A 14,725-nucleotide genomic window follows, 5' to 3' on the forward strand; every position below is an offset into this window, starting at 1 on the left:
ATCCCAAAGAGCACTCTTGAGAAGACTGATGTAGTCCAAGTGTCACACTGGATGGTGGGATATTGTCTCTTTCCATGTTTGCACAGATGTAGTGCTTCAATTCTTAGTGCTGTGATCATAACTTCAGGCACTTTATGGAATGTCCATTTATCTGTTTTGCTGAAATGTTTTATTTATTTATTTGAGGCTTTTCTATAGGGCACAATCATTAGCAATTCCAAGCAGTGCATAGGAATCATGTTTTGCTTCATTTCTTGTAGTTTAAATGTTTGCAGTTTATGCGTGTGTGTCCCCAACTCACACGATGCCAGTTTTAATTAAAACTGTTTTTAATGGCCTTTAGCGATGACAGGGGTGTTTTTTTTAGCACAGCGTGGGGTGTTCTCTTAAACAATAAAAATACTTATTTATAGCTAGATATATCCCTGAATTAAATCTGGCCCAAAGAGACAAGGTTCACTATAGTTGGTGGGAAAGTATGTCTGAGCCAGCTGATACTTTTCTTTAAAAGGCAGAAAGAGATTCTAATTTAGGCTTGGCATAGTCAGGCACATGGTATCACTCCTGAGACTGATGGCAGGCATCCATGCCATCTATGCTGCTGTTGTGTTCCCAGCACTGTAAAGAGGCCTAATATGGGGTTAACCCGGGGCTTTAGCCCCAAAGCATATGCAGTCACGAGAAGGATAGTGCCTTTGACCACACACAGAGTGCTCATTGGTGAGGGGGTGAAAACTACAGCTGACATTTTCACAGACGTTAGGAAGAGCAGCTTCCTGGGGCTGGTTTACACATCCATGTGCAATGCTTGATTACCGTTCATTGGATGGCTTTCAACTGAATATATGAACTGAAGGGGTGATGTTTGAACTGGGTCCAGTCTCTTAGCCACTTACACAGTACCAATGCTGGGTCAGTGGCCAGGTAAGCTGGTTATTTGCAAGCCTGGATTTGTATCTGGAGGCCCTGCATGTGTTTTAGAAATTAAGTCTAGTCTTCCATTCCAGAAAGTACCTCCCATGTTGCTCCTCATTAAATGGTGGTACTTTGGTCTGGACTGATCATGTGCTGTGCGCCATTAAATATTTACCTCTGAAAGTAAACATATTTTGATATGGGGGGGGGGGGGTAGGGGGCAGGCCTGCAAAGGTTTCCTTGACCCAGTGCATTTTAAATGCCCTGGCAGCACCCTTCTCCTTTTCTGCCATGACTACTTGGAGACTGCTTCAGCCTTGGTTGTAGTTAGATAATTATGCCTCCAAATGGACAATAATTGGCAGTCTCTGGTTCTTTAATGCAAGGTGCTTTTACAGGGGGGGAAATGCTTAGCTCAGAAAGGGAGCAGGAAAGCCACTTAAATTGCTGGGTCAATGTCCTGTCTCGCCCACAATTATTATCACTGACTGGGAAATACAGTGACCTAGCATTTGGGCAGAAAGCTTTCCTATCCATGTTCACAGAGAAAGATGGTAGACATTTTCCATTGCACTTCATACAGCTACTACTCGCAAATGCTGTCTTTACAGCCACGTTGCCTCAAAACTGGGAGCATGCAGTATATCTCAGAATACTGGATGCTGGCGACAAAGATGAGCTAGGGGTGGGACAGCCAAGTCTTCTATGGCAGACCTAAATTGAGAGGGCCCATAGGTAGTGCCCATTGGCTCCGCACTCTTGCTTTAGGTGGTAAGAGAGGAAAATGTTGGTTAGATGCTCACTTGCTTTGCCCTAGGAACTGCCAACGAGCTAGACTGTAGGGATTTTTTAACAGAGAATTATCAGTACCCCTTATTGAAGGTATAATTCTCAGAATGTGTTGTGTGAAGTCATGGCCATCAAAAGTAGTACAAAAACAATGTAAGTTTTATAGTTTCGATATTGTCCTGAGAATCGTCCTCAACTACCAGAGGTAATGGTGAGCCAGGTTCACCATAGTGAACTGAATGTGCCATCATGTGGTGAGCGCTGGTAATTATGTCAGGATGAGCTCCACTTTTCAGTGGGGTGGCTCTTGTGTGGTAAAGAACTTGGTCCCAGTTCGTACATGTGATCATGCTGCCGTGGCAATCTATGGAAGTGCCATATTGTATGGGCCTTGCACAGGACACATTGCTGCTTTCCTCACCAGGACCATACCTCCTTTGGAGTAGCTCAGTGGACTAACTTGTGACTTGCATCAGTGGTGGAAACCTACAGCCTCAGGTCTACATGAGTCCCGCAGCCTAGTTTCAGGAGGGTGGGGGAAACGGGTGGAAGGAAGTGTCAAGAGAGAAAGTGGGGTGGCAGAAAGTGAGAAAAGTGGATGTCCTGTTTACTTTTAGTTCTGGCTCCAAGGCCTTCAGCCACACCACCCCCATCATCCAATTATCAGTGCCCCTTATTGAAGGTATAATTCTCAGAATGTGTTGTATGAAGCCATGGCCTGTCAAAAGTGGTACCAACAATGCAGGTTTTATAGTTTTGATAATGTCCTGAGAATCGTCCTCAACTACTTGAAGTAATAGTGAGCCAGGTTCACCATTCTTCAGTCACACCACCCCCAGCATACAGCCCTCAACAGATTTCCCCCCCTTTGAGGGAATGTGGCCTTTGACTGAAAAACAGTTCCTCAGCCTGCCCTACCTGATACTATCTAGGTTACCACGGCAACATGACATTTGGCTCCAAGGTAGTGATTTCGAGGCAGTACTCACACTGCAGCGTTAACCCAGAACGAAAGGGGTTCACAACCATGGGCATCTGCAATAATTCTACCAATGGGCAAGCAAAATAAATCACTGAAAGAAGGGGAGTGGGCTGGTTTATCACACACAAGCAAATGAGAAGAACAGGGTCTGAACGCTTTGCCTGTTATCTCAGGTTATACAAATGCTAAAAACGTATTGGTTTGTTTTTTTAAATGAAAGCTGGGAATCTGGGAATTCGCTCTCCTTAAAAAAAACCAAAAAACCTGCCTGCTAAAAGTGGATGGATTTTTTTTTAATGGACTAAAAGGCATTTTCTCTTGTAATGGCTTAGGTTTCCCTGCCTTCCCCCATCCCCTGAGGGCAAATGCTTTCCTGGTCTGTGATGCAGGAAATGTGTGTCAGTGCATTAATGTACTACTAAAAAGAAAGAAAGGCTGGAGACAGATCAGCAGTTGTAACATCGCTCTTGGTTGATGTTGCTAGATTTTGATGGAGAGCCTTATCCACACATTTAGATTGCTGCTACAAAGGATGCTTAGATACACCTTTGCAAAATCCAAATGCTTTTTTAATAAAAGCACCTGAAATGGAACTGCAGCTAGATAAAATAAAGGATGAGAAAATAACAGCAAGACTTTTTTTTTATTAAAAAAACCCATACACTTGAAGTATCACCTTTAAATTATCAGCTTTGCAATTGGATTGTTGTACTGCTCTAACTCTGACCAGTTGGCCCTCTCTCCCTTTTATTACTAATGTTTTAATTAAATTTTGAATATCAAGAGAAATACTAAACAAGTTATATCCATGTGAGATGAAATCGCTGTAAAGGAAGGCATAATGTTAAAAAAAAGAAGATATTTCACATGTGTAGGCAGTGTTAAACAATTACATGTTAAGGATAATTTACCTCAGTACAGAGAATGATGACTGTCTAAAAAGACAGATGAGCAGTTGGTGGGCGAATATCACACATTATATAAATGGGTGTCATATTACTTCAATTGAATCTTTCTTAGATACAGTTGGCCCTTTCTCTTATGGGTTTTAACTGGGCTGTGAAAATATTATTGTCCTTCCAGGCAGAGTTACCGTATTTTTCGCTCTATAAGACGCACCAGACCACAAGACGCACCTAGTTTTTGGGGGAGGAAAACAAGAAAAAAAATATTCTGAATCTCAGAAGCCAGAACAGCAAGAGGGATCGCTGCACAGTGAAAGCAGCAATCCCTCTTGCTGTTCTGGCTTCTGGGATAGCTGTGCAGCCTGCATTTGCTCCATAAGATGCACACACATTTCCCCTTACTTTTTAGGAAGGAAAAAGTGAGTCCTATAGAGCAAAAAATACGGTATTCTGCCTGTAGGGTGGATGGTCTTTGAGCCATAGATAAAACAACCAGTGATTTACGACTGTGAAGAAGGCTCACCTGAGCTGAAACGTGCTGGACTAACATAATCAAAAAAATCATTTTTTCCAGAATCTTTTAAAATTAATGTATGCTGTCTTTTTATGGTACTTTATTTTTATCTTTGTATTTTTAGAAACAACCCTGAGCAAACTATTCTATTATCTCCTAGCCCTAGTCTGAATTCTTTTGAAAAGCTGTGTGTGCTTCACTGTTTGAGATGTTGGGGATTTATGCTTTCTGCTGCTTTCCAGTGGATTTTATGGGTCTTCGATTTGTTTGATGATGATTTTTAATTGTTGTTTGTTATTTGCTTTGAATACAGACAATGGGAAAGTAGGCTTCTAAATACATAAGACAAAAATAAACAATTTTCATCGGCACTGTTCTGACTCTGTTGTGTAATGTTCAACTTGTTTAACTAACTACAGGCCCAAAATGAGGCACTGTGTATTTTTAATGTCTTGTAAAACATTTTGCTTCCCTCCCCCCTTCCCCAAAGGAGAAACAGGGCTTGGGAAATCAACGTTGATGGATACCCTTTTCAATACCAAGTTTGAAGGTGAGCCAGCCTCTCATTCGCAGCCAGGAGTTCAGCTGAAATCCAGTACTTACGATCTCCAGGAAAGCAATGTCCATCTGAAACTGACCATTGTTAGCACAGTGGGCTTTGGAGATCAGATTAACAAAGAGGACAGGTAAGCAAAAGTTTGTTCTTGATTAAATGGAAATCAGGTCTCCCCCCCCCCCCCAATTTATTGCTTGTCTAACAGTCAATGATTGTCAGCTCTGAATATATATTAGTAGCCAATTGGGGGAAAGATCTAGGAATCTGTGTTATATCAGACAAGTTGCCTAGATCAGGCTTCACCAACCTGGTTCTCTCCAGATGTTTTGGGACAACAGCTCCCATCAGCCCCAACCAGAATGGGCGCCAGGTTAGTGAACACTGGGCTAAATGAACCAGTCTGTGTGTTTGCATGATACAGCTTCATGTCTATGAACTGCCCCAAAGTCACCAACTTTTTCCAGCTTGCAAAATACACAGTTGCGATCTTCTTCCATTAGGTTTTTTTTTTTGTGGTTCTACATTGCTCAGATGGAGCAGACCACTGTTACAGGGTGAGTCCTTTAAAAGAGCCCCCTGGATACATGTTCCACGGGGTCTCCTTTAAAAGACTCACCCTGTAGTGGTAATAGTAGTATTATGAGCATGATAGTTTTGTTTTGTTTTGTTTTGCTTCACTTTGCAAGTTGACCATCATTGTATTGTCTGAATTGACTCTGTGGAGATGTGTTTGCTCATCGGAATGGCCCTGGTAGCCTCAAGGATGGCTTTGAGGGGGAGACATTGCTTTTCATGAAAGGCTTTGTGGGAAGAAATTAGGAAGAAACTTTTGCTTCTTTAATGATTGAAGCATTGGACGATTTCACTTATCACAACATGTTCCATGTTTTCTCCCTCTTTCTTTCTTACAAAGCTATAAATCTATTGTGGAATTCATTGATGCCCAGTTCGAATCTTACCTGCAAGAGGAACTGAAGATCAAGCGGGTGCTACATAACTACCATGACTCCCGCATCCATGCCTGCTTGTACTTCATTGCCCCCACGGGCCACTCTTTGAAATCCCTGGATTTGGTAACAATGAAGAAGCTCGATAGCAAGGTAGGAGTTAGGTTGACACCCAGAGGGGAAATGTCATTGGTCGTTATTCTCGTCTCAGCTCAACTACGAATTGCTTCCTTCTTTTTCAAATCTACCACGTTGTTTCCTATACTTTGGGGATGGGCCAAAGCTCAGTGGCAGACCAGGTGCTCTGCATGCTGAAGGTCCCAGGTTCAATCCCTGCCATCACCAGTTAAGAAAGATCAGGCAGCAGGTAAAGCAAATATCGGCTCCCTACCTGAGACCATAGCTACTTATTTTCAGAGTGGACATTAATGGGCTAAGTGTAAGGTTGTTCAGTGCAAGGTCGTTTCATATGTTCAATGAGAAACTTAGGGCAACTTTAAACATTCAAAGCCCCCCTCCCTCTTCTTGTTTCTTGGTTTCTCCACAGGTAAATATCATTCCTATAATCGCCAAATCCGATGCCATTTCCAAAAGCGAGCTGACGAAATTCAAGATTAAGATCACAAGTGAGCTTGTCAGCAATGGGGTGCAGATCTATCAGTTCCCTACAGATGACGAGTCCGTGGCAGAGATAAACGGGACTATGAATGTAAGGCAATAATGCCAGCTGCTATAGTTTATTCTGGGCAAATTTCCTTCTGTCTCTTACGTTTGCAAAACAGGGGTAAATATACCAGCCTGCCATTTTATAGGGCTGTTGTTATGATTTCCTTGATGATGTACTCTAAGCACTTTGAATGTTCAAAAGGCACAATGTAAATTCTGCCGTTGTTATTTTTACATATAGAGTGTGGGGTGTATTTTATGAAAGTGCACCCATATTGTCTCAGCCAAGAGTGATGTGATAGTGAAAAACAAATCTTTCAGCAGCTGAAATAACCTGGTGGGCAGAACATTTTTCTTGACTGCAGTGTGAGAGATTTGTTGGCTTTACTTTCATAGGCACCAGCTGTATTCTCATGCAACATTAAGCCCAAAATTTAAGTACATACCCTGGCATATTAAACCAGGATTTGGGGCATGTGTGAACATGGCCATTGCCTCACTCAGATGAACCTTGGTGGAATGAAGTGCTAAAAAGAACTTGCCCTGAAGCTGAGAGCATATCAGGGTTTTTCGCTAAGGTACTGCATGGAAGAAGTGCTCCTTGTTCATGGTTAAGCTTATCCGAAACCACTTTGGCACCCTTTAAGCCATAGGGACTAGCAGCTTGGGAGGTGTTGGCTTCTTACACAAAAAACCAAAACCACCCTGACAACACTAGAGGTCTGTAAATCCTATTCCATAGATAGTATGTAGTCCACACATAGGTATAACCCTAGTGCAGGCTTTCCCCAAACTTGGGTCTCCAGCTGTTTTTGGACTACAACTCCCACCATCTCTAGCTAGTAGGACGGATGATGGGAATTGTAGTCCCAAAAAAGCTGGAAACCCAAGTTGAGAGGAGTGTTTGAACTGTGGCCTGACACATCAACCATGAAACACGCTGAGTAGCACATTGATGACTTGGATATGCATGTCTGAAATAAGAATTACAAGTCATGGACCAATGAAAATTCACGTTCTTTTGGAATTAGTGTGTCAGTTAGAAGCTGACACATTCTCTCCTGCATTTAGTTCTTCAAATTAGCCCATTTCACTCTCCCCTCACAATGCTTTTGGTTGGCAAAGGGCAGCCCCCCCCCCCAATTTACTGCCAGAGTGGGTGAGAGCTGGTGCCTGCATGTCTCTCTCTGCTACCACTGATTTTAGGAGACTTGAGATTGCAGCTCTCATCTGCATACCAGTTGGAAGGGAGGGGCCTGAACCCAACTCTTGTGGGGGGCGCGGAGTTGCTCTTACCCCACCTGAGCTGCCCAATTTAGCACCCTCCTATTCTGTGCACAAGGGACACGTGTGGCGCTGTGGGTTAAACCACAGAGCCTAGGACTTGCCGATCAGAAGGTCGGCGGTTTGAATCCCCGCGACAGGGTGAGCTCCCGTTGCTCGTTCCCTGCTCCTGCCAACCTAGCAGTTCGAAAGCACCTCAAAGTGCAAGTAGATAAATAGGTACTGCTCTGGTGGGAAGGTAAACGGCGTTTCCGTGCACTGTTCTGGTTCACCAGAAGCGGCTTAATCATGCTGGCCACATGACCCGGAAGCTGTACGCCGGCTCCCTCCGCCAATATAGCGAGATGAGCGCCACAACCCCAGAGTCGGCCACAACTAGACCTAATGGTCAGGGGGCCCTTTACCTTTATTCTGTGCACGGACTTCCCGCTTTATAAATTGATATAGGTTGAGGGGATGAATGAGAAAAGTATTAAGCGCTCTGCAGCCCTGCCCACATGCATTATGCTGAGTCTCACCAAAATAGCATAGAAACAGTTTTTTATTATAATAGCTATGTGTAGCTGTAGTATTATTGTCACAGTTGCATTGAGCAAGTGTGTAGCTATGCACAAAACCCAGCCTTGTAGATATTTTCTCAAGGGATCACTTTTTCAGTCACTAACACAACCTTATATCCCCTACCACCCCTGCTGCTTTTCGAAATGTGTTTCTTTTTCTGGCAGCCATCCCTGGCTCTTGCTGTGCAGTGCTGCAAGTAATAGCATTTCCCATTCATTTCCTGTAGGGTGGAGGTGTGTGTTTCTCATGGCTGGGGAGCCGTGCTGTTCCTGTGCTTGGCGCCTTTTCCTTTTCCAAACCTAGAATTGTGATCTGCTTTGGTATAAATATCTATTGCGTGATCCGCTTGTGTGTAAGGATGATTTTGAAATGAAAGAACGCAAAGGTCGTCTATAACACATTCAGGGTTGTTTTTGTTTAATGCAAATCTTGCCATACATGGAAAGATCCGTTGTTCCTGAGTGTGTCTGGGCTGACGTTGCCAGATTTGCTGTATCAAAATCTGCAGCTGGAGAAGACGCATGGCAAGATTTCTGCTATTTAACTGGTCAGGAATTTGAGTGCATAAGGTGCAATGCTGCTTTTCACCTGTCAGGTTCTTCTGGGAGAGAGGCAACTGCCCCAGTAAGAAGCAGCACTAAAAACGTAAAGGGACCCCTGACCATTAGGTCCAGTCGTGGCCGACTCCGGGGTTGCGGCGCTCATCTTGCTTTACTGACCAAGGGAGCTGGCATACAACTTCCAGGTCACGTAGCCAACATGACTAAGCCGCTTCTGGAAAACCAGAGCAGCGCACGGAAACGCCCTTTACCTTCCCGCCAGAGTGATACCTATTTATCTACTTGCACTTTGAGGTGCTTTCAAACTGCTAGGTTGGCAGGAGCAGGGAACGAGCAACGGGGGCTCACCCCGTCGCGGGGATTAGAACCGCTGACCTTCTGATCAGCAAGTCCTAGGCTCTGTGGTTTAACCCACAGCGCCACCCGCATCCCTAAGAAGCAGCACTAGCCAGAGCTATAAATCCAGTCCTACTGGATGAAGGGCTGGAGCTCAGGTCTACAGCATCTGGAGAGATGCTGCCAGTCAGTGCAGGCAGTGCTGAACTAGATGGACGCAACTAGTAACTGACTCAGTATAAAGCAGCTTCCTATGAATTTTTCTTGCCTTTCTGTCCCATTGATAGCTTCAGAGTGTAAAATGATAATGTGTCTGTACTTTAAATGAAAGAACAAGGGGTAATCTAAAAACTCATGTTTTCCGCTATGCTTTAGGCAGAACCCCTCCTCTCATAATCTGTGGTAACTGTGCCTAAGCACTTGTAACAGAATCAATCACATATTCTTCCCCTGCTGTCCACTTCCTTTCTTCTGTTGGTTCTGCTGTGGAGAATTTTAGATTGTAAGCTCCTTGGGGGAAGGGACCTAACACTCCTGTGCATTGTAAAAAGTACCTGCTGGCTAATAGCACCATATAAATAATAAACCATGAAACATTTTGGGTTGTGTGCGGTTTAGTAATTATCCAAATCCTTCATGAGAAAGACTGGGAAGAATCATAACAGGATCCTAGTGTGCTATCTCTGTCTTTTCAGGTTTATTGTCAAACACTTTGAGCATTCTGGAAAACGGCTGTAGATATGGGGGTGGTATTCAGCCAAGTCCTACTCAGAGCAAGCTCACTGAAATTAATAAACCTAAGCTAGTCATGCCCACTAAGTTCAGTGGGTCTACTCTGAGTAGGGCTAGCCTTGAATACCACCCATGTTATTTAACACATTTACCTGCAAGGAGTACAAGATTTAAAACAACCACCACCCAGAAGTTCAGGGGTGGGGTGGGGAAACCACAACAAAATCGTTTCAACAAACTCTAAAAGCAATGAAACCACCTTTACAAGTTCTAAAAGAAAAGGAAAAAGGAAAAAAAGAAATAAAAAGGTATGCCATGTCCCTTATGATTATTGTTTGAATTGCTTCTGTTTTAGGCCCATTTACCTTTTGCCGTGATTGGCAGCACAGAAGAAATCAAGATAGGGAACAAAATGATGAAGGCCCGGCAGTATCCCTGGGGGACGGTGCAGGGTAAGTGATGGCTCTGGCTGTGGTGACATTTTTGCCCAGACCAGAGTTGCTATTGATGTGTGCAGAACAGTGAACCTACGTAAAAGTAGCAGGAATTAGAGACATCTGGAAAAAAACAGGTCCAGCCAGAATTGTAGTTGGTGGGATGATATTCACGAGGCAGACAGGTAGCCCCTCCTGCCAGTAAAATTCTGTTTATTTTAAAATGAATATAGAAAACCCCAGAGCCCTTTGTTTGTAGTCCAGCCATTTTCTTGCTAGGTTCCCAGATTGCTTGTTCGCTGCACCTCAATACTCAAGTATGGAATAAATGGGAAAATCCTGATCAAGTGGATGTTTTAATTTTTTTTTTCTTGGGCCTCACTTCTAGATTCCGGCCTCACAAAAGTGATGCAATGTTTCTTGAATCTCTGGTGGGTAATTCCCCACAATACTACATACAGGCCTTATCCCCTGCTATGTTATCTAAGCCTCACTCCACAGAGATAGGAAAAGGTTCAAAATACGCAAATGGAAAAGATCGAAGTGTTTTTATGTGTACTGCGTAAATGCCTATATGAATAGATGACTGGCAGCCAGCTGTACCTCCCCATAAAAAAATGAAAGCACCCACTGGCCCGCAATTCTGTGTGGGAACAAAATAGCATTGCTTTATCCCCATGACAACCCTGTGGGTGAAAATGGTTTATTCTTTGCATTGGAAGATGGTGTGGAAAACCAGTTCAGTATCAGATGGGAATAAAGTGTTGTAGCATGTCACTTCAACCTTTATTTCGGTGGCTAACCCTGGAAATACGGGGCCGGGCCTAGCATGTTAGAGTATGCCATTCCCTAACTAACAATGGTTACCCTAAGCATGGCTACCACAGCCAGGCCCTACACATCTGGCAACGATGAGAAATTACTCCAGGCCAGAGCTTCAACATCTAGTAAACTACAAGGACTTATATATAGCATTTCCACACCAGCATGCTGGCCCAGCACAGTACAAAACTGGGAAACCAGAATTCTCTTTTTACATTTGGCTGAATAACAGAGCAGAGCGACTGCTGCACCAGTCTTAGCCAAGATGAATTCCTCTCCTGACGTGGTTCTGGTTCATCCTTGGTTTCCCAAATATTTGGGAGCCGTTGCTAGGTAGCAGTGGGAGCTGCTTTGCAGCCCTCAGTTTAAAGATAAATAGCTATAAGAAAGATGAGCAGGAGAGACCTTGAAGTTGCTCACCAGTAGTTAGCAGACACAGGTCACTAGGTTGCTGTGAGATGTATTTCTATTTGAATTATAGCAATTCTTTCTAAATTTGCACATAGAAATTATCAATACATACGTGCTCCCTCTTCTCATTTTCTGATGACGCACTAGCAGCCACCTAGTCATTGCCAATGTTTCAGTTGTACTTACCTTAAGCTAAATCCATCTAGCTGTCTTACAGGGTACTGATAATGTAGGTGATGTTATGGAGAACACCCATAGTGAATGCTGCTGAAAATAAGTGCCAGTAAGAGCTAAACTGAGAGAGAAAACTTTTCTGGGGTTTACTGTGGGTGGGTAGACTTTTCTGGAGTAATAATCTGTTTATGTCTAAGAATGTTTTGAAATATTACAGCTATTATATACCATTTCCTCCCTGTTCCTCTATCATCCAACTTTTGCCACCTTTCCATGTTTTCTCCAAGTTCCTGGTTTGGGGTTGTTGTTTTTTTGGGGGTTTTTTGGAGCACTGTATAGGCTTCACTGTACCAGTTCTTTTTCCCCTCAAGGGGAGGTTCAAACTTCTTGTTTCCTTAACTATGGAGGACCCTGTGTAACACATGCTTAGAGCCGCCTGCATTCAAGTGGCCCTTCCTTTTTTTACCATGAACAGTGGAAAACGAAGCGCACTGTGACTTTGTGAAGCTAAGAGAGATGTTGATCCGTGTCAACATGGAGGATCTCCGTGAACAGACACACACGCGCCATTACGAGTTGTACCGGCGATGTAAACTGGAGGAAATGGGATTTAAGGACACTGATCCAGACAGCAAGCCATTCAGGTATACAGGCATCCCCCCACTTACGGCCATTCCACTCGTGGTGCGACCGCGTTTACGCACGGCGGCGAAATAAATAAATAACTTGAACCAGAAAGTGGATCCAAAACAGTGTGAAAAGAGCAGGACAGAGCTGGAGAGTGTGGGGAGGGGGGACAGCTTGCATGGCTGCTCAGAGTGTCTCATTGCCCCCACACATTCATCCTCCTTGACTTTCTTCTTCCTTGGCCTGCAGAGCCATCACTCTCTACTCAACCTGCCCATCCCTTTGCTTGTTCTCTTTTATCAGTTTTGTTCCTTGGGCAGCAGCTGAGAGACCCTCTGCCCTCTGGCCGCTGCTGCCCCCAAAGCAAGCAGCAACATTATTTCTTGGGTGGGGGATGGCGGAGAAATAAATAAAAACAAACTGTCTCCAGCAGCTTCCAAGACTTAACAGGGAGAGTGCTGAGAGGCCCTGCAGTGGCACTGGGCACTGGGAGCCACCCAGTCAATGGCCCATTGGACCCACTGACCTCTAGCTCAATCTTCCAGTCACTGGAGGCAGGCAGGTCACACACATGCATGTGCAAGGGCGCATCGCCACCCAGGGAAGGTGGGTGTGATGGATGGGATTTGCTGAGAGAGAGAGAGACTTCCCAGCCTCTCTCAACAGTGTCCTCCCCACTTTACACTATTTCACATATACGCACAGCATCTGGGAACGTAACCCCCGCGTAAGTGGGGGGACGCCTGTATTTCACCAGAATATTATTACTAGGCATTGGTGAGACATGTCTTGAAAGGAACACTTGTCCACTTAGAAAATATTAAATGAACAGTGCCAACGCTTTGTTAATTGGCCATGGAACACAGAGAGGAACACTAAATTTGGGGTTTAGTAGTGTGTGTCTGGAACACATGTCCTGTAACAAATTTTGACATTCAAAGAATCTCGTGTCATGTTTTTGAAAATTTAGTTTGTAGTCCTCATGGCTTTAGTGAAGTGTTTGGAAACATATATGGGCAGTGTCATGTGCCATTCCTTGCATGGTTTCTGATCTCTCCACGTCCTTAAAATCTCTTCCATCTATGCTGTCTTGATCTTAAAAATACCTTAAAATAATTTGAAGCTGCAAACAATTGAAGAATAATAAATTGTGCACAGCAAATAGGCAAGAGAGTTACTCAGCCTTCCTTTCTGAACACAGAATTTTAGATTCCCTCAGAGGGAATTTGATTATTGAAAGATTATTTCATTCTTGTCACAAGGAGGTTTGTTGCAGTGAGAAGAAACTTACCAGCCTCAGTTTACCAAAGGTTTTTAAAGTTCCCCCTTTTCAACCTTGAAGTCTAGAAACGTGCAGCATTTAATTTTAACAAAAACCGAAGACACGGCGTTTTGAGATTTGAGGTCCTGTTTCACACAGTTCAGCGTTTTCACAGCAATGCATATTTGTATACTCTTGCGGCATTAGTAGGTTTCTGGTTGCGTGAGTGGGAAACCAAATTTGATCCTTTTGCTTTCCCTGTTCTGTATCTCTCTGAAATGTTTCTTTTATCTCCTCATCCTCCATCCTGTCACCTTAGTTTACAAGAAACCTACGAGGCCAAAAGGAATGAGTTCCTGGGAGAGCTGCAGAAAAAGGAGGAGGAAATGCGGCAAATGTTTGTGCAGAGAGTTAAGGAGAAAGAAGCGGAATTGAAAGAGGCTGAAAAAGAGGTTAACGTGATAACTTTTATTGACTGTGTTCTCTGATTTTTGGCTTAAACTGTGTGTGTTGTTAAGGTTAACTGTAACCAGGGAGGTTTATTTCTGCAGATTAATCAAGGCTAACTAGTGCTAAATTTTTCTTTTTATTATAAAATATACAAATCAAACAAAATTAATATTAATTTTAATATTAAATTTAAATTAAAAATCACATAATTTTTGTTATTGGTGTAGTAAAGCTAGCACTATTTTATCACCTCACATTTGTTGGTTCACTTCCACACCATGGCACGCTTGTGTATTTTAAAGTTAACAGCTGAAAACTTATCCATGTAACCAGTGTTTTAGGAGTCTCCCAGGCAAGGACCTAGCAGCAGACTCCTGGAAGACTATCCCTCACTATAAATATGTTGTGTCTTCAGTTATGTCTAATTAATTTGAGTGGGGGAGGGGGGCAGAGAGTAAGCAAAGGAAAAAATCAACACTATATCAGTGGCAGCTATAGGAAGAAATAGGTATTCAATAGGTTGAATAATTTCTGATTTTGAAAGCAGGGCTATTTGCTCACCCTCTCACATTCCTATAATACTACATGCATCTTCTCCTGATTTTCCTCTCGATCTTGCTACAAAACCCTTTTCTCATTGTCTACCTGCTTTGCTTTTCCTGGCTTCTACTGGAAAGAAACATACCATGGTCTCTGGCATAGCATTTTGTTTGAACTTGTGATCATGCGGTACGTGCTTTTGCTCCCAAGAAATCATAGTCTGTAATCTAAGAACAATCCTCAGCTACAGATTGTGCTT

At 43.3% G+C, this 14,725-nt stretch overlaps 1 protein-coding gene and 1 long non-coding RNA gene across 12 annotated transcripts in view; one reads left to right on the plus strand and one right to left on the minus strand.

The window, feature by feature from the left end:
- The window catches only part of LOC310669002, a 226,458-nt gene that overhangs the window by 51,751 nt on the left and 159,982 nt on the right, over positions 1-14,725 (minus strand). The gene's annotated exons all lie outside the window — the stretch shown is intronic.
- SEPTIN6 (septin 6) overlaps positions 1-14,725 on the plus strand; it is a 54,863-nt gene that overhangs the window by 28,793 nt on the left and 11,345 nt on the right. For all 11 annotated transcript variants that reach the window (XM_083422336.1, XM_083422345.1, XM_083422340.1 and 8 more), the window contains exons 3-8: positions 4,596-4,791; positions 5,575-5,761; positions 6,156-6,317; positions 10,103-10,199; positions 12,064-12,232; positions 13,796-13,928. In XM_083422336.1, the coding sequence (XP_083278462.1) occupies positions 4,625-4,791; positions 5,575-5,761; positions 6,156-6,317; positions 10,103-10,199; positions 12,064-12,232; positions 13,796-13,928 (915 nt within the window). In that variant the 5' untranslated portion in view covers positions 4,596-4,624. The remainder of the gene's footprint in view (positions 1-4,595; positions 4,792-5,574; positions 5,762-6,155; positions 6,318-10,102; positions 10,200-12,063; positions 12,233-13,795; positions 13,929-14,725) is intronic.

This window comes from Podarcis tiliguerta (assembly GCF_965153285.1).
Source record: "Podarcis tiliguerta genome assembly, chromosome: Z".
In the NCBI taxonomy this organism is placed as follows: Eukaryota; Metazoa; Chordata; class Lepidosauria; order Squamata; family Lacertidae; genus Podarcis; species Podarcis tiliguerta.